Raw genomic sequence first — 22502 nt, 5'->3', positions numbered from 1 at the left:
AGGGAATACGCTCTCTTCTTGAAGGTTTGCAGGTCGTATTGGTCCGGAAAGACTACTGGTGAGAGTTCATTCCAGAGTTTTACAGTTGGCCGAGAGCACTGTCTCGCCGTTGTCTCGCCATTCTACTGGGCTGGTGTAATCGAGCCCGTAGCAAAGAGAACTCGTTCCATCACACCCGTGACCCGATGCACGTTTCGGATTGACACGGATCAGCAGTTCAAAGAGATTGCTCCGCTTATATCGCCGGTTGAGCTATAAATTAAAGTCTAGATGAGAATATTTCGAAAATACCTTTAAAATAAACACTAGATAGATAAAACCGGAATAATATTAAAATTGGGTTACTCGAAGATTTGTAATTAATAATATTTGAATAGTGTTTAAAGTTTAAACCATGCCTTAGATAAATATTATAAGAATAGAACAAAAAAAAATTAAAGTTAAAAAAATACACTTTAGTCCACTATTCGACACAGATACCAAAGTACCGTCCGCACGAAAAGTGTATACGGGATTACGGAAAAAAAATATTTATAATTTTATGTAAATTTTTATCGTATTATTTGTATTTATTATCCAACATTTTAGCTGGATATCAAGTTTTTACGTACGTGCATGCATAAAATCACACCTATACCCCTTACTGGGTAGGCAAAGCCAAAAATAAATCATATTTTTATGATTTATTTTTTATCGTACTATTTGTATGTAATATCGAATATTATACTGGATATCAAGTTTCTACATATAAACATACATAAAAACATGTCTATATCTCTTACGGGGGTAGGCAAAGCAAAAAATATATTTTACACACAAACATACATAAAAACATGCCTATGTGGCGTAAAACCTGTAAAATAAATACTTACTCGCCTATATTTTTAAAAATAAAACCTTTATTTACTTACCTGTGCAAATTATAATATAATGTAAACTTAAATTGAAAAATAAATTATAAAATTGGCACTTCGCTAAAAGTCACTTGTGAGTTGCGTTCAACTCTTTCTGGAGCGTCTTATCCAAAGAGAATATAATCACTACGTTATTCAGTCGAGCTCGGGCATAGAACGGATGCACTTGTGTTATTATTTTCCTTATTCCTTCACCTATATCCCTTACGTGGTCGGCAAAGCAAGAATTAATATGATTTATTTTTTTATCGTACTATTTGTATGTATTATCGAATATTATACTGGATATCAAGTTTCTACATACAAACATACATAACAACATGTCTATATCTCTTACGGGAGTAAGCAAAGCAAAAAATATGATTTATTTTTTTATCGTACTATTTGTATTTATTATCGAATATTATGCTGGATATCAAGTTTTTACATACAAACATACATAAAAACATGCCTATGTGGCGTAAAACCTGTAAAATAAATACTTACTCACCTATATTTGTAAAAATAAAACCTTTATTTACTCACCTGTGCAAATTATAATATAATGTAAACTTAAAATTAAAAATAAATTTTAAAATTGGCACTTCGCTAAAAGTCACATGCGTTCAACTCTTTCTGGAGCGTCTTATCGCTCGGCGCAGGAGTCAATTGGCGGAGCGCGCCGCCCGCTCGCATTCAGTCTAGCTCGGGCATAGAACGGATGCACTTGTGTTATTATTTTCCTTATTCCTTCACCTATATCCCTTACGGGGTCGGCAAAGCAAAAAATATGATTTATTTTTTTATCGTACTATTTGTATGTATTATCTAATATTATACTGGATATCAAGTTTTTACATACAAACATACATAAAAACATGCCTATATCCCTTACGGTGTAGGCAAAGCATCATAGTTCACGTTTATAGCTGTTATTAATTCTTTTCCAAGTAAATAAATCGATATTATGCTTTTAGAGGGATAAATCATACTTGGCCTATTTTATCACATCTAAAAATTTTATATTATTCAAGTGATATTATAATTCTTTGAAAATTGTACAAAAATAGATGAAATAGCACTAAGGGAGTTATAAGATTGAAATTTGATGCTATAGTGATAGGTTGCTAGCCTATCGTGGCAGTTGTGGTTCCTGGCCCACTATTCTGCCCCGTGAGCATAATATTGTCCGCACTGGCATTGCTAGAATGGCTATGCGACATAATAATAATTATGCTCACGTTGCAGTTGGGGTTCCTTGCCATTGATTCTGCGCCGCGAACATAATAGTAACCGCACTGCGATTGCTACAATCGTGCTGCGAGCATAATATTATGTTCCTATTAGTGATTATATTCTCTTTGGTTCCTATAGTAAGAGTACAGGAATTATACAGGGTGTAACAAAAATAAGTGATAATACTTTAGGGTGTATACGTGTTCATTGTAGAGAGTTGACTGTGAAAGTAGCAGCGCTGAAAGACCACATTTTTTTCACTTTTGTATGGGGAAACTTGTGACGCTGGGGCCTTTGCCCATGACGACCTCTGTGGCTCAGTGGTGAGCGCGTTGGTAGCTCAAGCCGGGGGCCGCGAGTTCGAATCCCGCCGACGGAACAAAAAGTTTTCAATGTTCCCGGGTCTGGATGTGTATTAAATGTGTATGATATAATAAAAATCTTAAATATATGTATGGTATAAAAGTATTAAATATATGTCCGTTGTCTGGTACCTGTAACACAAGTCCTTTAGGTACTTAGCACGGGGCCAGACTGACGTGGTGTGAAGCGTCCATAGATATTATTATTAATATTAAAAGTGAAAAAAAACGTCTTTCAGAGCTGCTACTTACACAGTGAACTCTCTACAAGGAACACGTACACACCCTAAAGTATTATCACTTATTTTTGTCACACACTGACTTTTAGGGTTCAAATTTACAACCTCAATGGAGATATACTTGCTCTTATACAGGATGCAGCCTCTGTTTTTGTACGGTGGGCCACACGGTAAATGTAAAACCACCAGTATAAAATGAGATAACATCACTATGGATGCGCATACAAACCGGAGGTCGGTCCAAAGTCCGAATAGGGTAGCTTGGCTAGCGGATGACTGTACACGAGTATATTTATATATTTATCCCCATTGAGGTAAAATAAAACAAAAGTGGACAGTTGAGAACACAGTTTTATTTATTTACAAACAAGTTTTGCATATAATATTGTGACAAAAAGTAGAAATCAAAGCACTTATAAATTCTATTTTTTGAAAATAACGTGAAGCTATATAATGCAAAAATCTTAAACTATGTATTTCAATTTTTATAAAAAATGTATACCGATGCCTATAATAGCATTACTAACATAGATGTTCTTATTGTACTAATCTGTTATTATTTACTAATTAGATAACAATACAAACGAAATATCAGAACATTGATTATGCCACAAATGAGTTATTACTCAATTACACTTCATAGTATCAAGTGCATTTTCATTACTATATTATAATATATATACAAACAAGATGTTCAAAAGCGATTGATAGAAAATTATAAAATTTTCGATAAACACAAGACTGATTATGTTCATACTTCGCATATTGGTTAGTAAAACATAAGTGAACATGTACATATATGAACAATCAAAATCAAAATATTTATTTGTAAATAGGTTGACAAAGTAAACACGTCTTTTATTACGTCTACATGAGGCCATCTTTTACTAAAAAGATGGCCCCTAGATACTCTAAAAGTTAATTATATAATATACAGTCTGTAACAAAAAGTTATAATACTTTAGGGTGTGTAGGTGTTCCTTGTAGAGAGTTCATTGTGAAAGTAGCAGCGCTGAAAGATGATTTTTTTTTCACTTTTGTATGGGCAAGGGCCCGAGCGTCACGAGTTTCCCCATACAAAAGTGAAAATAAATTTTGGTCTTTGAGCGCTGCTACTTTCACAGTGAACTCTCTACAAGGAACACATACACACGAGTATTGTCACTTAATTTTGTTTCATCCTGTATATATATATATATATATATATAACGTAAGTGTATAATATTATGTCAATAGTAACTTTCTTATGGAAGTTTTTTTCTAATAAGAAATTCTAATAAGAAATCTTATTATATAATATAAGATTTCTTATTAGAATTTCTTATTAGAAAAAACTTCCATAAGAAAGTTACTATTGACATAATATTATACACTTACGAATCGAGTTCACTACCTCTGCGTACCCTACTCCTAGCATTTTGTTTGCGTGTTTCCGTCATCCCTGAAGTTAACGGAAGGATCAGCCTCTCCGTCCTTGTCCTGGGGCAGGTCCGCCAACCACCTGGTGACATGCCACGGTGCGGCATCCATCACCTCGTCTTTTGAACCACTCGAGCCCTTTTGAAAATACAATAATAAAAATTACAAGCTAGGCAATAACTTATTATATACAATAAGTTAAGTCCGGCTATGTCACGCGGCTTCCATACAAAAATACAATTTTTTTGCCTATTTTTGCTCTGTATTGGTACGGAACCCTTCTTGCGCGAGTCAGACTCGCATTTGGCCGATTTTTTCTACTATGTATTTCCAATAAGATAATATTTCCTTTTATTAGATATAGCCGATCCGATAAACGATAGTTTCAATAAAATTTTTATTGTATTTGATATTTATCCATATATCGGATATATGTTATGATTTATATATCTCTTGATTTATATATTATCAATCCAAATTCCTAAACCATATATTATGTATGTACCTAATTCATGAAAATAAGTTCAGCCATGACAAATAAACAGCGGGGCTAAAATGGTCGCTTTGAAGAATCATGATATGAATCATAATATGATTCATTTTTCTAAAATCGCAAAATGCAACTCTGCTTGCAATTCATTTCTGTTTTTTTGTACTGATTTGACATTTGTTAGTTTGACAGTTTTGACAATTCATTTGCTGAATTGATTGAGAGGAATTGCTAAATGTGACCATTTTAGGCCCGCAGAGCTTATATGGGACGGACACTAAGTAGAAGGAAATATTATACTTACTGTTGGACGGGAGTGACCGGTCTTGGAACCGGGTCGGGGTGTCCAGAGAGCAGCCCATCAAAAGAGCTCTGCGAGCAGCCGACGGCCGCTGCGAGTAATGAAGGTGTGACTCACGAGATCGAGAGCTCGACTTCAGTCGTCCCAATCTAAAAATTGACAATAGTATAAAGTATCTCAATCACACACTTTTTTTAGTTATTCAAAATCGTGAAAATCGATATACCTTCAATATCACAACAAACAAACAAACTTATAAACCATTACAATTTTATTTCTTACAATTTGAATGTAAAAAACAAAATAAAATATTTATACTATTATTTTACTACATATCACTAACGTTTTGGACTACACCCTATACACTCACTCTGGGATTTTTGATGCAAAATGAGCATTGTCCTTTGTCACAAAATATTGCCAATTGAAACAAAAAAATACAATAAAGTGCTTATTTTGAACTATATCAAACTATATCAAATAACACCATGGAAACTAAGAGTTATATGTACGGAATTCAATTATTTTTTTATAGTAAAAAACTATAAGTCCATTTGGGCATTTGATATTTCGAAACCAAAAACAGAAATCATTCACAGAATCACTCCAAAAAATTAATACAAAGTGATTATATACACAATTGTATAATTGTATACAGTGTTACTTTTTTATCACTTTTGTTGCTGTTAGTACTTTCACCAACTTTCACCATAACAACACTCATTTCGCGCCATTTATTGTTTCAAAATACGATAAAACTTTTATTAGCACTAAATTCTGAATAATTCTTTTGCAAATAAAGTTTCTAAATAACTGATCTACACTTTAGAACAAATAAATAAAAGTAAACGTTGAAATAAGTATGAAATTTCTTGTCAAATATGACGCGGCATGAGTGAAAAAATACCTAACCTGAAAAGTTTCATCGTTTTTTCTCCAAAAAACATTGCACTTTCTGCAATTGTTATTATTTCATAAGAAACTACACTAAATTTCCAGTAATTCTATATAAGATTCTTATAAGAACACTCACCGTTTCCTGCAAGAATTCACTTTCACAATTATCAATAACAAAGACCAATGTCACGCGTCGACTGAAAAATGGCGGCCGCAGACCATAATTCATTTGTTTTTTCTTTTATTACTCAACTTGTTCCGTTACACGCATCAAATGGCGAAAAAATTATTGCCAGTAAACCACGGATTCATTTAAAAAATAAATAAATTATGCCGCGTGTAAAGGAACGTAGAAAATAAACGGCCAATCCGCGCGTAGTGAACTTGTACACCCGTGTGTACAAGCGACACGCGGGGCATTCAAAATTCTTGTACACCCGTGTGTACATAAAACATTTGACGGGTTAAGAGGGAATACGCTCTCTTCTTGAAGGTTTGCAGGTCGTATTGGTCCGGAAAGACTACTGGTGAGAGTTCATTCCAGAGTTTTACAGTTGGCCGAGAGCACTGTCTCGCCGTTGTCTCGCCATTCTACTGGGCTGGTGTAATCGAGCCCGTAGCAAAGAGAACTCGTTCCATCACACCCGTGACCCGATGCACGTTTCGGATTGACACGGATCAGCAGTTCAAAGAGATTGCTCCGCTTATATCGCCGGTTGAGCTATAAATTAAAGTCTAGATGAGAATATTTCGAAAATACCTTTAAAATAAACACTAGATAGATAAAACCGGAATAATATTAAAATTGGGTTACTCGAAGATTTGTAATTAATAATATTTGAATAGTGTTTAAAGTTTAAACCATGCCTTAGATAAATATTATAAGAATAGAACAAAAAAAAATTAAAGTTAAAAAAATACACTTTAGTCCACTATCCATATCAAATTGGGACGAAATGTTATTTCACGAAGTACTTTAAGAACACGTGCGTTCAAATTAGATATTTTATTTCATACCAACATACTTTATGATCATTATTATACAGTTTTTACTGCAATAAATCATGTGGATCGACCGTTAATCTCCCAGTAAATCATTTAGCAGACAGCTCTCGTCGTGCAGATAGTAATCAGTGTGAAGATCGTCTATCAATCTATTTTTGCACACAACGAATTTTAATAACGATCTAGATTAGTACACTCGAGATCTCTAAGGGTGGGTTGCACCAGAGGCGTAGTTAAAGTTAAAGTTAAGGTTATCGTCAAATATGGCATCCATAATGGACTTTTACCAGGGATTTGACAGTTCATTTGATATTTTGTTATGGTTAAAGTTATAAGTAAGTTGGTGCAACCCACCCTAAGAGGTTATATACCTTGGCACGGGTTTTCAAAGTTTTCTCTCTTAAATGTAGTAGTTTAAACAAGAACGGAGTTTGTCTCATTAAATATTACATATCTTAAGTCTCTACCCATTATCTCTACAAGGCGTAACAAAACTAAGTGATAATACCTTAGGGCGTGTATGTTGTCCCTTATATTATAGAGTTCACTGTGAAAGTAGTAGCGTTGAGAGAGCAATTTTTTATGATTTGTACATGGGTAAGCGACCCCGCGTCATGAAATTTTCCATACAAAGGTGAAAAAAGAAAAAGTAGCAGCACTGAAAGAGTAACTACTCTTTCAGTGCTGCTACTTCTACAGCGAACTCTATATCCCTATATAATATGGGACCCATATAATATAGGGATATAGAGAGGTAAAGTTCGCTGTGGGACCATACACAGTACACACCCTCAAGTATTATCACTTAGTTTTGTTATACTGGGTATATTGTATAACCTACGCGTGTGCATGCTTAAGGTGAGACCATACTAGGAGGCACTATACGCTGCTATGGAGTGACGCTACATTTCATATTCCATAGTATAATAATAATAATCCCCACACCGGTTTCGGTGACGGTGGCCAGTTCCATTGAAACCAGACCTGTTACGCAGGAGTAGTTTTATAGTGCCCAAGTGTGTGCGCAGTACACAAGAGCACTCTCTATTCCTTTCACTCTCATAACCCAGTGGGATGGAAGACCGACACGACTGGTGAGCGATCAGGCGCAGGATCGACTTTTTACAGATCATCCGACGCATGGATCATCTTACTTGTCAGACAATCAGCTTGCATTGTCCTAACCGGACTTGGAAATAACATTGTTCCAACGCGGGATTCGAACCCACGACCTCCGGAGTCGAGGGCCACGCTCTAACCACTAGACCACGAAGACGTATTCCATAGTACTGACGTACGTGTCCGTTGCTGCTGCCCGCTAGTGCGATTTAGGTCATTCAATTTCATACAAAGAATGACCCGTTTGCTTGGTTTGCCCCCTTATTTCATAAAAAAAAAAGATTTGTTCATGACGTATCGGGTCGCTCCACTCGCTCCACTGTAGCGTAGTATCGCCTAGCGCGAGTTCACCTTTAATCAAAATGAAAGCCGTAATAGTCAGGAAAGTCATGACCTACTTTTTTTAGGCAACATCAAGCTCGGCTTGGCTGCCAGTTCTGCGCGCGAGGGTGCCAGAACCGCGGCCTGGCACGTGTGTCAACAACACAGAGGCACTGCCAGATAACGTCCTCAACTTTATCAGGTAAGTTTGTAATAGTTATCTAACAATAGAGCTGGAAGCGACCTGTCGAATTCTCAAGTAAATGTCCTTTGTCATGACTCATGCCATAACAAACCTATTGAAAAGGTACTTGTTATGTATCAGTGAAGCTAAGTAAAACATTCACCGCTATAATTTCACTTTTAAAATATTTGAAAATAAAAATAAAAACTTTAAAAGTCTAAATTATATTCTACGAAAAAGTATCAGCCTCAGGCATAAATAGGCAGGTATACATCTGTGGCAAAATGAAAAAGTGCAATTAGTTTCATCGGCTCTTTGATATGATGAAAAATAATAATTTATAAAGCGGATCAACAGTTCCGAAGATTAAAATGTTTAATATAAAATATACAGATGAATAGATAAATAAATTGAGGACTTTGCTTTTTTCAGTAAGCTGGAAAAACTCCAATTCTTTTTAATCATATTAATTGCTCGTACCCTATTGAAGATTTTGCATGATCGACACATTGCGCAATTTGCGCATACTTTAACGCGTTAACTCTATAGCTTTTACCATATTTTATAAAAACTCTCTTTAGCTCTTTGTTATCTAAACTTTAAGAGTTACATTTTAATTTGTTAAAATTTATTCATTAGTACATAATATTATTATTTTCTTTTATTTAACATAGTACGTGTAGTTGAGGGCACTAAAACAAAATTGGTAAACGAAATATCTACGAAATTTCTTAGCGAAATGATATTTCAGAAAATGAGTCCAATAAAACCAAATTGGATGACTGATATTTACTAATGCAGACGTGCTAGGATCTAGATGTTATAAATTCATAAGCGCGTACGATACAGATTCATAAAATCAGATTAAACGGGATGAGGTTAATGGAATCCAGAACAAATCGTCTCTCCCCGAGGACTAATCTGTGCAAGGTTACGCTCGGCTAGGGTTGTTTACGACACAATGTAATGGATTGAAATGCATGCACATTGCTGAGCAATATAATAGCAATATAATAGCAAATGGGGATTGTCCATTCTTTTTTTAATTTTGCTCATTACAAAAACATTTCGAGGAATAAGGTCAGTGATCGTTTTTCTGTATATAAAAGAAAAAAAATACCCATTAGTTACCTATATTTTTGAACAAATATGTTTAACCTTAGTTTGACCTTCAATGCGTTAAATTAGCAATAAATTCAACCAACATTACGTTTCGAACTTTTGGTAAGCTTCTCGTATCAGCTTTCACATAATAAGAATTTGCATTTGACGAACCAGCCATTATAAATAAGATTGAAAGGAAATTTAAAACACTACAGAGGTCAATTAGCCGCCGATGATGACGTCAGAGCGAAACTTTAAAAATTTATTGAGAAAAAACTAGCCAATGAATTTCAAAATTATTTAATTTATATTCTTAAAATACCCTATTTTAACGAAAAAAAATATAAAAAGTACATGTGATTTTTTTTTGGGACAATGCCCGCCCATCTCTTTCTAATTTGTCCGCTTCAATTCAATATCATTGTATCACTGTGAAATGTTTAATAATCCGAAATCACAAACCAATATGAACCACCTTTGAGAGTGGACAGTGGAGCCACGCTCTATTATTATGTCACCTGTCCATGTGTCCTGTGCTAGTCCTATGCCATGAGGGTGTTGCAGAATACAAAATTTAAAAATATAAAAATTGCAAAGAACTGCTGCCGCTATCCCCAACCCGCGTCCCGCGGGCCGCGTGCGGCCGGCCCGCCGGGACTTTATTTGTGGCCCGCATGATGTTAAACAATTTTGAAATTCACGCCTACCGGAAAAATGACGTAATAACGTGATAGTCGTAAAATTTTTTCCACACAAAAAAATTTTTGTTGTGGCCTGCGACACCAAGACCAAAACATGTTTGTGGCCCGCATGAAAAAAGGTTGGGGACCACTGCTCTAAAGTCTAAAGAAAGACACCTTAAGCTTTTAAAACATCTCATTCGGCTGGGGTTAAATTTTTTTTTGCTGTATCCCAGAATGGAATTTTTTAGGTGTTTGTCAACCCTAGCGAGGAGTAATCTGTGCAAGGTTACGTGTGACATTAGTTTCGCGACGTGCCTCTAATTGGGCCGCAGACCCCCCATAGCGGGCGAAATTGGCGCTATTTATTACTGCTATTGTTATGTTATACCTACTTGATCACTTAGCCACTAAAGGTGGTAAACAGCCCGAAGCAATTCTAATTAATTAAGCTTTATGCTTTAATTAATATTTTAATGTTATTTTATGATAATGTGTTGCTTAGATCAAATCGTGTAAACAAAGTAACGTTATTATGTAATTACTAGCTGTCCCGGTAAACGTTTCTTTGCCATATAAAGTATATCGCCCGTATTATTTTATTGAAGCGACTAAATAAGTATGTCACCATGGCAACGTCCATCGCTATCCCGTCGCACAAACAATGGTCGCCGTCAGTCTCGATTCTCAGACCTACTGAATATGCATATAAAATTTGGTAAAAATCAGTAAAGCCGTTTCAGAGGAGTACGGTGACTAACATTGTGACACGAGAATTTTATATATAAGATTTATATTATATACTGTACTCGGCGAAACATGGCGGTAACGGTCATTGACTCCCTATCAAAAACTTGTAATTTTCTATACAAAGCCGCAATGGACAACATCTGACAGTTCATTGTCAATCGCAGTTTATATAGAAAATGACAAGTTTTTGACAGAGAGTCAATGACCGCTACCGCATATGATCACTAATTATAAAGATGTTATAGTTTTTCTTTATAATTTAATCACATTCTTAATGTTGAATTTAAGATATATTTAAATAATTTGCTTAGAATTCTTTTATATTTTTTAAACATATTGTATGTGTAAAAGTGCGCCCAATAGAATTAAGATTTAAAATCTTATTACTGAAGCTTAATAACATCTATTTCTATTAGTGTCAAAAAGGTCAATAAGTTGAGCCCAAGCAAAGTTAAATTTTAAAGGTCTTCCTTGGGTCCTTAATTGAGTTTTAATACTCAACCTTTTTTCATTTACTTTCTTCATAAGTCTAGTTTAGAGAGACTTCATAGAAACTTTTATATTTTTTAACATGAATAAAATTCATGATTATCCAGCTGCTTATAATATTTCGTACATATTATATCTGATTACTGATATGACTCTGATGCCATTGCTATGGACCAAACCACGAGGCATCCATCCGAGATCAGAATATCAGTAATCAGACATATTATGTACGGGATTTCGAAGATAACAGAATTCGGATATCTGATGGCTCGTCAAGATAGATACAGTATTGTATGTCAAACAATAAAATTTCTATATTCCTCTGACAATATATTTTGTAGTAAAAACGTTGGTGTTTTAAACTTACTAAAGGAAAATAAAATTATTTTTATTTCCTCTACATACACACAAGCAAGTTCTACATACACAATTTAAAATTCATGCAACTTACTAGATAGACTAATGAGTATAAATTAAACAAAATAATCCATAGACTTAAAAATATCTCCAAAGTCAAAACCACTAAAGTCAGTCACTATTATACCTAATCTAAAGACTCATGGGAAGTATGTAGATTACGGAATTTTATAGTGTTTGTGTTTGCCTATACGGTGTGTTTGTAAAGATTTTGGCTGTACGGTATACTGTCTAGTATAAAAATTTGAGTTGATCAGATTAAAGTTAACTTTTTCAACAGGTCACATCCTCTCATGGACTCCGCCGTGCGTCATGAGGGAGATGCACCGGCGTTCTACAAGCGCGACCTGGTGCTGACCACGCTGGTGGTAGACCGGCAGTTCGTGGACAGGCTGGGGAACGACATCATATACACCGTGTTCTACGCTGGCACAAGTAAGTGCAATGGTGGATTCACACTAGGGGCAGTCGGGGCAAGTGCCCAGGGTACTAGGGGCAGTCGGGGCAAGTGGAGAAATGTTTAGTGTTATCAAATTTCTGAATAGATTTCATAATTATAGTATTTATTAGATAATTCAGGAAATTCGACTCGTATATTATTTGTTAAATTGAAATTTTGTAAATCATAACTTTTAGTGATACATATTTCAATAATGGAGCGGCAATTTTTCAGTGCTCAAGTGCGGCAAAAGTTAAAATCTGGCCCTGAGTAAGTGAATTGATGAACTGGAGGTTTTTTAACAGGTGTTTTTTTTTCAACAGCATTATTAATAATTATTGTTGAAAGGTTTTTTGACACTAGCAACATCATCATTTGAATTCACAAACTCTAGTCAAAAAAAAAAACTCAGAAACTGGGCACTATAATGTTTCCGTCAATATATCTGTTAAGTACTATTTAAGTATACATTAACGTGTTTTGAGTGTGACCTTAGTGTAGTTGTAAAAATATAATAATTTTTTTTTCAAAAAGCGTACCATCGTAGCGTTGTCTATAAAGACAAGCATTGTTAACCGCCGTACTCAGAGACATTAAGTTATGATTAACCTTAAATTTAATGAAGAGTTAGATAATGTATGGGGCTTATGTCAAAATTTTGAATTAATTACATTTAAGTAATTAATGTTCCACTATGAGTGCGGCAGATAGAGGTATAATGCTAGTTATTACAGAGTAAATAAAAACCAATAATTATAATAATTGTTTGAAACGAAGATTAAAAATGTTAGTCGTAAAGCTTTATGAAAGGAAAACTTTACTAATACGAATCGCTACTACCGTTCGAATAAGTTTCTTCAAAGTTCGAATTATATTAGCTCTTTTATCAGCATCAATAATTTATATTTATTAATTTAATTATTTTGACGCTGTGTTAGTTCGATAATTGAAGTTACTTTAATCCAGTAGTAAAAGTTTTATTATTACTGTATATAATTAGTAAAGCACTCCTTGCTCACGATCCACTAAATCCGCACTTTTGGATGGCATACGTGGGTCCGAAGACCGACCTTTGGATATCATAGGTGCACCGAGGCGGCAACATTAACAGAGCGCCTTGAGGCAGGAGAGGTGTCGCTGTACTTTAAACGCCGATCACATACCCCGGAAAGGGGTCCATCACGTCGCCCACTCGCCAATTACTCTTTTCATCCTCCCTCCAAACCGAAGCTCTCGCGACTCCACTCTGGCCGGCCGGTTAAGGCAAGGCAGAAGTATAAGAGCCCGATTCTCCTACAGTCTTCAACGATCGGTTGGTGAAGGCAATCCGCAGATGGATAAAATAGTGGCTTTCTGGGAGCACTCGGGTACGTGGGTCCGATACTACCCAACAGCTCGCCACAAGCTGCCATGCGAGCTTATTATTTTCATTATACCTATTGTACCATCGAGGAAATTGATTCCTAGGCAGTTGACAGACCTACGTCATTTAGTCGACTTATGTCACTTCAATGTTAGCTGTGATTAATCGGATGGGTTTGACTTAACGCGACCAAATTACGTAGGTCCGCCATCTGCCTAGGAATCAACTTCTCTGATAGTACAAGCAGACCTTTATTATACATATTAGTAAGCATAAAATTGATGATTTATTTACTATATAACAAAACTTCCTAATTTAGGTGAGGGCGACGTATACAAGATAGTCCAATGGGCGGGCGGTCGGTCGCGCGTGGCAGACGTGTGGCGGGCGGCGGGCGGCGAGGCGGTGCGCGCGCTTGCTCTGTCACGCCGCTCCCTCTACGTCTCCACCGACTACCGCGTGCGCCAGTTGCCGCTGCATGCGTGCGCGCATAGGTACGTAGATCTGAAGCCTATGTACCATCAGAGTAAGCAGAACTTACGACTAGGCCGACTCAGAAGAGATCTCAAAACTTTGACGTAGTATGTCATATCGACTGGCGCGCGCCGCGCCGTACTGATGCGTTCAGCATTGTGAAATGTCGAAAGTGGTATTCGCGACCAACTCGCGTAGATACGCCCGTTTGGAAGTCGAGGTAAGTACTCCTTAGTTCTGACTTCTGTCTACTCTGGTATATGATCACACCGAGCGAAGCCACTGCACTCCCTGTGGCACGAGGCAGGCAACTGGCAAGTCCGTCACGGCGCGTTGGGAAATTTTAAGCAGTTAAGAATAGGGATGATGACAAGGTCAAAGATTAGCGAATTTTGTTAATAAAATAAAGAAATCACGGTAAAAAATAAGTGTTCCCAAAATTTCAGCTTGATAGCATTTGTATTTTTTTTGTTATGCGCCTTCAAAGTTGGATATTCAAGTCGAATTTTTTTCAATTAAATTTCTTAATATTTGTATACAATTCGATAACTTATGCAATTAAAAGCAACTTTTGTTATGAAACCACTTTCATAAACGCAATATTTAATATACCTGTCGAACAAAGTTGTCTCCCGATGCGTACAAACTACGAAAGACTGACGTCAGTCTTTCGTAGCACTTTGTATGGAGCGTTTCGGGCAGGTCTTTTTTATGAGATGTTTGAATTGTCATATCTTGGTGAATTTTTAAGCTATCAGAGTCATTCTTTCAACGATGTTTCTATTTTTTAAGTGTCTTTCAATTACCGATAAGAAAAAAAAATAGTCATCATGCCTATTGTCTGGATGAAACTGCTGTTAGCAACAAGACCGCCCTTTTGTACATAGTTTTTTTTTTATGAATTAAGGGGGCAAACGAGCAAACGGGTCATCCGATGGAAAGAAACTTCCGTCGCCAATGGATACTCGCAGCATCAGAAGAGCTGTAGGTGCGTTGCCGGCCTTTTAAGAGGGAATAGGGTAATAGGAGAGGGTAGCGATGGGAAGGGAAGGGAATAGGTTTAGGGGATTGGGCCTCCGGTAAACTCACTCACTCGACGAAACACAGCGCAAGCGCTGTTTCACGCCGGTTTTCTGTGAGAACGTGGTATTTCTCCGGTCGAGCCGTGAAAGAGCCATGCTTCGGCATGAATGGCATGCCGAAGCATGGCTCTTTCACGTCTATAGTTTATCCCATTATTATAATTAGCATATAAATCAGTGTGTATGTGATATATTTTGATTTCTTATGTAATAACTTTAATGGTTAATATTTTAAAGGTATGTCTCAACAAAATCGAATAATAATACTGCTTAGGCATAATAAATCCGACTTTACCAAAAAGTTGTCGGAACCAAAATACGATTTACCATTCGCATACAAATCTTGGAATCCTTTGAGAAAGTAAAAAGTTTTTGTAATGTCTTTTTTCCGATTTACAAATGCTTAGGAGTTTATGTGAGGGAAGAATTTTCGTGAGGACATCTCGACCATTGAGTAAATAATATTAGCATATTCAAATATAAACGTCTTCGGTACCTATACGTTAAAAAGGACCCATATTTTCTCTATTTCGTCGAAGAGATAAAATAAAAGTTATTGTTATTGTACATTGTTGAGACTAGATATCTAGTTCACGTGAATAAATAAGTCATTCATATTTCTTTGTTGTATAGCAGACCTTGTAATTGTGAGGATGTTTGGCTTGTTAGTATTTTCATTTTTGGCTTTTTAGTATTTTTTTCATTCAGTGCGTCAATTCGACGTCAACCAAATTTATGTGGGTACAATTTAAACAAATACCTAGTCGCGAAAACTTTTAATTGGCATTTGTATTGATACTTTTTAATCCTACCTTTGTACTAGCTGTAAGTTTTCCTTTAAAATAAAATAAAATAAAAATTAGTAAGGACTAAGGGACAAAGTAACGTGTTATGATGACGATACTGAGAGTGCTCATAATTTGTTACGTTATACTATATTATAGAGTTTCACCAACTCTAGAATTATGCTACAATCCTATTTATTCTGAGAATTTCCACAATCGAAAAATGAACGTTTCTTTGTGCCTCTGACAGTTTTTAATATTAATATCATTACAAATATACTTTATTGTATGGAAGAGGAAATTAATTTTCTACGCCGCGCAGTTATTCCAACAAAATATATCTGTTAAACTGTTTTGTTTATTTAACTTGCAGGTTCTTGTTTATGTTCCGTGGGTGATGTATAGGTGAGCTATAAAGTCTTAAACGACAAATAACGTATCGTGTACCCTACCTAACATGGTGTGTGAAAGGATACGGGCGAAAAGCCCTGACTTCTAATTGTAATAAAAAATACTATAGTTTATAAAAACTAAAAAAACACGCCTTAAAAAACTTTCATTGTCATTGGCTCTTAATACGTATGCAAAGTTTCGAATTCATTAGACTACTGGAGATAGATAAAAATCGTGCTCAAAGATTCCGTTTCATACAATATACGTAAAGCCCAAGCTAACAAAAGCGTGTTACAAGAAACATTGTTTGTGTAACAGGTACGACAGTTGCGTGCGCTGTGTGCTGGACCCGTACTGCGGGTGGGACAAGGAGGGGGGGTCCTGCCGAGCCTACAGCCCGGGGCTCCTCCACGATGCCACCAACTCCACGCCATCCATCTGCGAGGCCAGCGCCCCGCTCCGGACCGTCCGCGCCGGCTACGGCCAGAGCGTCCACCTGGCGGCCTTTGGCAGGACGCCAGAGGCCCTTAAAGACCAGAACGTAGTCTGGTACCACCACTCCCGCGAGAAGGGGCGCTACAAGATTAATTACGAGTGAGATTCTTAATAAAGTTTTTGTATAGTTTCGCGAGATGATGAATGTCGCTAATGGAACTAAACGTTTCGTTTTGCTACAGAAATGTGTACAGGGTAGTAGCGAAATCATTACTTAATATTTTTAGTTTAAAACTTTTCAATTTCTTACATTATTTTAATTTTTATTAATTAAACTCGGGTAGTTTTTAACAGAGCTCAATAATAATTATTGTGTTCTTCAAAAAGTGAATTTTGCCTCAGTTTAATTTATAACCTTGATCCTGTTAATATGATGTTATCAAGAACAAACCCATAATATACTGTACCAAATTATCAGAAAGTTCCTTCTGGTTAACATATATAGAAATGAAATAATAATTAGATATTGTTATACTCGTATGAAAGGATCAATCACTGAATTCAGGCCGACGCAAGGTGTCGAGCGCAACTCCTAACATTAAATTACTTTCTTGTAATGAACGCTATAATTTATAAAGAAATAACTTTGTTATTCTCTTAAATATTCCATCAAAACTCGCTTATTAAAATTCGAATTCATTTTATATAACTTTATTTACTTAAATATTCTTCTTAAGTTTCTGATACTTTATTTACTTAAATATTCGTTTTAGTCATTTACGAATCTAAATTATTTTGATACATTGAACTTACTTTAAACTTTCTAAGTTATACTATTTTAAACCGAAGCTTTCTTAGATATTTTTTTACAAAAGCATAATAATAAACTAGCTGACTATATTTTGTCCAAACGGCTCTGATTCTATCTCGACACAATCGTGAAAGATTTTCTCCGTTTAGCGCAGTTTATCACACGAGCTATATTTCTTGTGATAATATCGTCGACTATAATACGTTTTCTTATCCCCCTCAGTCCTGTTATTTTCTGATCCTTTCCTAATTAATCAAATCATATTTACTCTGATAATTCAGACTAAATAATAAACATTATATTAGTCTACATCTGAGACTCACTTTACATTTATTGCAAAATATATGGACGCGAATAATTAAAAATATAAAAGTTAATATAAATGATAAAGTAATAAAGTTTTCCATTAGCCCCATCAGAAACAAATGTAAATCAACACATCCATTCTTTATTCATTTTATTTTCAATTTAATTACTTTTTCATAACTCCTGATCACTTCCCACAGTGAAAACATAATCATATTATCTACAACATTTCATGAAAGGTTGTAACTTGTAAGCGACTCCAGTAATTTGATCGGTTCAATATTTTGTATTCTGATGCCTGACAAAATAATAGATTTGTTCAGGGATTGTTTATATTCTTAATTTGACTTTGTATACTTTTATGACGTCACAGCTGGGACCGTGTCCTGCAGACCTCAGAGCGAGGGTTGGTGCTACTGTCGGTGAGCGAGGCGGACCGCGGCCGGTACGAGTGCTACTTCGGCCCTACACTCGTCGCCTCCTACAACTTGGATATAGATAATCACAGGTATTCAATACAATAACGTGGTCAGTTCAAAAATTCGATATTTGGACTTATTACATGAATAGATGACGTCCACAACTCCGTTGCGCCTAAATTCGGTTATCGCGCGGTAACCGTACTATCTCCGGAATAAAAAGTATCCTATGTCCCTTCTCGGGACTCAAAATATCTCCATACCAAATTTCAGCAAAATCGGTTCAGCGGTTTGGGCGTGAAGTGGTAACAGACAAACAGATACACTTTCGCATTTATAATATTAATTGAGATTAATACGGTTTAAAGTATAGATGTGATAAATAGTTATTAGTGCATATCTTAAATTATTGTATGACTGTTGTATTGACTTTTATAATTTAAAAAGAAATATCTAGTCGTTTGTAGTTTTGTACAGTTTAACGTACCGGTATTATTTACCATTACAGCAGAAACGTTTTGTTTTTAAAGATCTTAAAATATGGTCTCCAACGCCATACAGTATAATTATATTATAAGTACTTGATATAGTCATACTACTAAACAAATCAGTTTGTTCAGTCGTATTTACTGACAAGTTATAAGTAAGCTGAAATCAAATCGTCATTTTGATATTAAAATCCACCCTCCTATTGTGTTCAGGTGTACCCAGCCCAGCAAGTCTCAAGACTATCGGCAAATATACTCCGACTGGTGTCACGAGTTCGAGAAATACAAGAACGCGATGAAAGCCTGGGAGACGCGGCAAATGGTACGTTAAGTCGCCGACTGATCACTTTTAGACTTTATTACCAGGTAATAAGTTATAATATTACCAAGTTCAAATAAGGTCCACCGGATCCGACTGCTCCTCACAATCATGTCTAATTTACTTTTGAACGTCAATTAACATAATTTCCCTAATTAGGTTACAATTATCATGAATAAATAATTGAAACATTAATTTAGGCTGAGATAATTAAATATGTAGCTACTAATTGGTATTTGAAACGAGTCTCGATTTATATGTCTTTTTGAATAAAATTCTGTGTATGAGTAATTTAAATATGACACACTTTTCATCAAAGAATTGTGATAATGATTATAATATCTTGAAGTTACAGTCCCAATAAAAAATGTGTTAAGAAAATATCGCTTTTATTGCCTATTTAATTATCAATACAGTAGACCCCCGATAATTCGGCCCCTGTCTGATCCGGCGCCCCTTGTAATCCGACATGCCATTACTGGTTAATTTAGGTACTAAACATTATTTTACCCAATATTTATTAGCTATGTCCAAACTGTGCACTTTCATCTTCAATTTTCGTCATCAACTGGCAAATATTGGCGCATTCAATAATTGAATTGAAAAAAGGAACGCAACGCCAATATTGTCATTTCTGAAGCTTTGGATACGGTCAGAGGGCATGCGTCGCGGGCATGCCTCACGTTCGTTGTTGACTGTGCTACAACGCATGCCTTTGACGAACAGAAAAAGGCACAATGTGGACAAAGCTATAAAGGTACGTACTTTTTATTGTTACAATGCATGCAACGGTTACGGTTATCTACAGCTTGATGAAAAGTACGTACCTTTAGGAAAATTATATTTTGTCGTTCAGAAAAAAACCTTAACATTATGATTTTAAGGTATTGTAATGTGTAAAAAATAAAAATATATGGAGTACTCTATAATCCGACAAATTCGCTAATCCGACACGGCCGTGCATAACGTTTGTCGGATTAACGCTGGTCTACTGTATTATTAAAACTGCAATAAAAAATAGTAGCCCCCTACATACGATCATTACTTAGTACTTACCTAAAATGTTCACTTAGAAATTAATTATTAGTGTTAAACTTGTTTTACATTTTCAGCAATGCTCGAACATGAGCTCGAGTCATCAGAACAGCCTGAGTAACGAGCTCACGGCGACTCTGCGGTGATAGATCAGAGTCCTGATACTCCACATCATCTACGGCTACTGACTGACCCGGCGATGTCTATTCGCAATCTTCTCGAGACTTTGACTCGACTTATTGGTCAATAATTCAAGCATTTAGTGCTTGTCGCACATAAATCGGAAGATTCATTTGCAACAAGCGATACACACAAGTGAATATTGTGAATCAGGCTCCCAATCTACGTTGATCTGACTGAATCTACTCGACGTCGACGACGTTCGCAGCATCCATTTGTGAAAGATATGCTTTGCGCAATGTACTGAAACTTAACTATGGTAAAAGTATGTTATTCATTGCCGTCTATCATTTACTGTTGTTTTGTATCATGAAATTGTTTACTTATAAATATTATGATCGATAAGATATAGTTCTAAGAAAACTTATAAATCTAGCACCGCCTTGAAACGGTAGAGCAGGTAAGTAATATTTTCCACTTCAACGGGCTAGCTCGAGTTAAAAGGAAACTATAAGAAAATATAATTGTAAACTCCCCGGAACTCGTAACAACTTCTAAAGTTACAACTTGTAAGTTCTTATGTGACGATGAAATAAGTTTTTAAACATTTATAAAATACCGGGCACCTACGAGCTACGACTCTCGTAGAGGTTCGTAGCGCCGTAGGCGTTCGCGTAGCGGGACGTAGCGACTAGCGACATTTCGTAGCGATTGCCGCACTCAGAGACGAATAATTAAATTAAGATTTTGACAGATTATAATTTGTATTCTTATGTCAAAATCGTCATTTTAGGTCTACCAGGATTTAATTGCAAATTTGGAATGCATATTTTCAAAAAATATCCTTGATCATTGGATATTTTTTTATATTTGCATGTTTCACGCACAGAATCAGTAGCTTTAGGGTAAAAAAGGATCAAAATGTTTTATTCTAACTACCCCGGTATTGCTACAGACAATTTCTTTTCTTACTTTTCTGGTGCATCATCAGATTCTGGTAGACCTATAATAAATTGTTTTTTCAAGCAAGTTTTTTACTTCAACAAAAATCTTTGAACATGTTTCTAAAGGATAATTAATCAAAGTGTTTGATAATAATAATATTTAAATTAAATAATAATTTTGGTATACTTGAACAATTCAAGTTACCACTTACCAGTGACTACAAGAGAATACAAGTATTATTTATTATTTATTATTATTACAGTTAAACCTAGCTAACTTGTACGAAAATTCCAACAATTATCGCACAACATTACTAACGTAGAGATTTGACGTCAATATTAATGACAGCGGCGTGACTGTTCGCGAGCTTATGTTTGCGGAGGGGGAATATAATTCGGTAAACGAATGATCTGCGAGAATTGATTTGTCAGCCATTACGCAGTCAGACTCCTTTGATCGATGTCTGTTTGACCGGCCCGGATGGACTTCGGCTCCGGATAATAGATTATGATGTTATTTAATGAAACTCCCGATACGTCATAATGCAGGGAATCCGTTTCGGAAAATACAACAAATATTTGGGCACATAATTTGTTCGAATCGAGTTCATTCCAAACATAGCGCACAATGTTCTATAAGCTTTGATTATTATATTGTACAAGCGACTTTGTCCGCGTCCACGTCAACTTTTTTTTGTTAAAAAAATATATTTCCTTTTTAATAAAAAAGTTTCATGATGATTCGTCAAGTAGTTATTCCGTGAAAGCGTAACAAACATCCACGCTTTCACATTTACAATATTAGTAAGGATAATGCTTATTCCAGTCTCATTGTACTTTAGATAAAAAGGTTTAATATTAATGTCATTTAGTTCCATTGTATTCGCAATCACAATTGACAATATACCAACAATCGATTACGCGTAGACCTTTTGTTTCCCGGCAGAGTCGAATACGGAGAGGTGGATTCAATTCTAATATAAACGGTTCTCTTGACTCGATTTATTTGTCTTTGAAGTTTGTTTGTCAAACGCGAGTCAGATAACTCCGGAATCACCTGACAGCACTCAACAAATATGTTGTGGCTTGTGATCTATTGGGCACAACCTAGGCACAACTATTTGGCTTAAGCCCCCACGTTGTGCTATGATGGACAAATACCGGCGATTACTAACAGGCTACT

At 35.7% G+C, this 22502-nt stretch overlaps 1 protein-coding gene across 2 annotated transcripts in view; it reads left to right on the top strand.

Moving 5' to 3' along the window:
• Positions 1-22009, top strand: part of LOC121728689 (semaphorin-2A-like) — a 107581-nt gene extending 85572 nt beyond the window's left edge. For both annotated transcript variants that reach the window (XM_042116919.1, XM_042116918.1), the window contains 7 exons: positions 8369-8484; positions 12187-12341; positions 14028-14202; positions 16761-17036; positions 18368-18502; positions 19115-19223; positions 20333-22009. In XM_042116919.1, the coding sequence (XP_041972853.1) occupies positions 8369-8484; positions 12187-12341; positions 14028-14202; positions 16761-17036; positions 18368-18502; positions 19115-19223; positions 20333-20401 (1035 nt within the window). In that variant the 3' untranslated portion in view covers positions 20402-22009. The remainder of the gene's footprint in view (positions 1-8368; positions 8485-12186; positions 12342-14027; positions 14203-16760; positions 17037-18367; positions 18503-19114; positions 19224-20332) is intronic.
• Positions 22010-22502: the final 493 nt, after the last annotated feature.

The sequence above is a fragment of the Aricia agestis genome, chromosome 7 (genome assembly GCF_905147365.1).
Source record: "Aricia agestis chromosome 7, ilAriAges1.1, whole genome shotgun sequence".
Lineage (NCBI taxonomy): Eukaryota > Metazoa > Arthropoda > Insecta > Lepidoptera > Lycaenidae > Aricia > Aricia agestis.
Note: the sequence above shows the minus strand (reverse complement) of the source record. Positions and strands in the feature narration are given on the sequence as shown.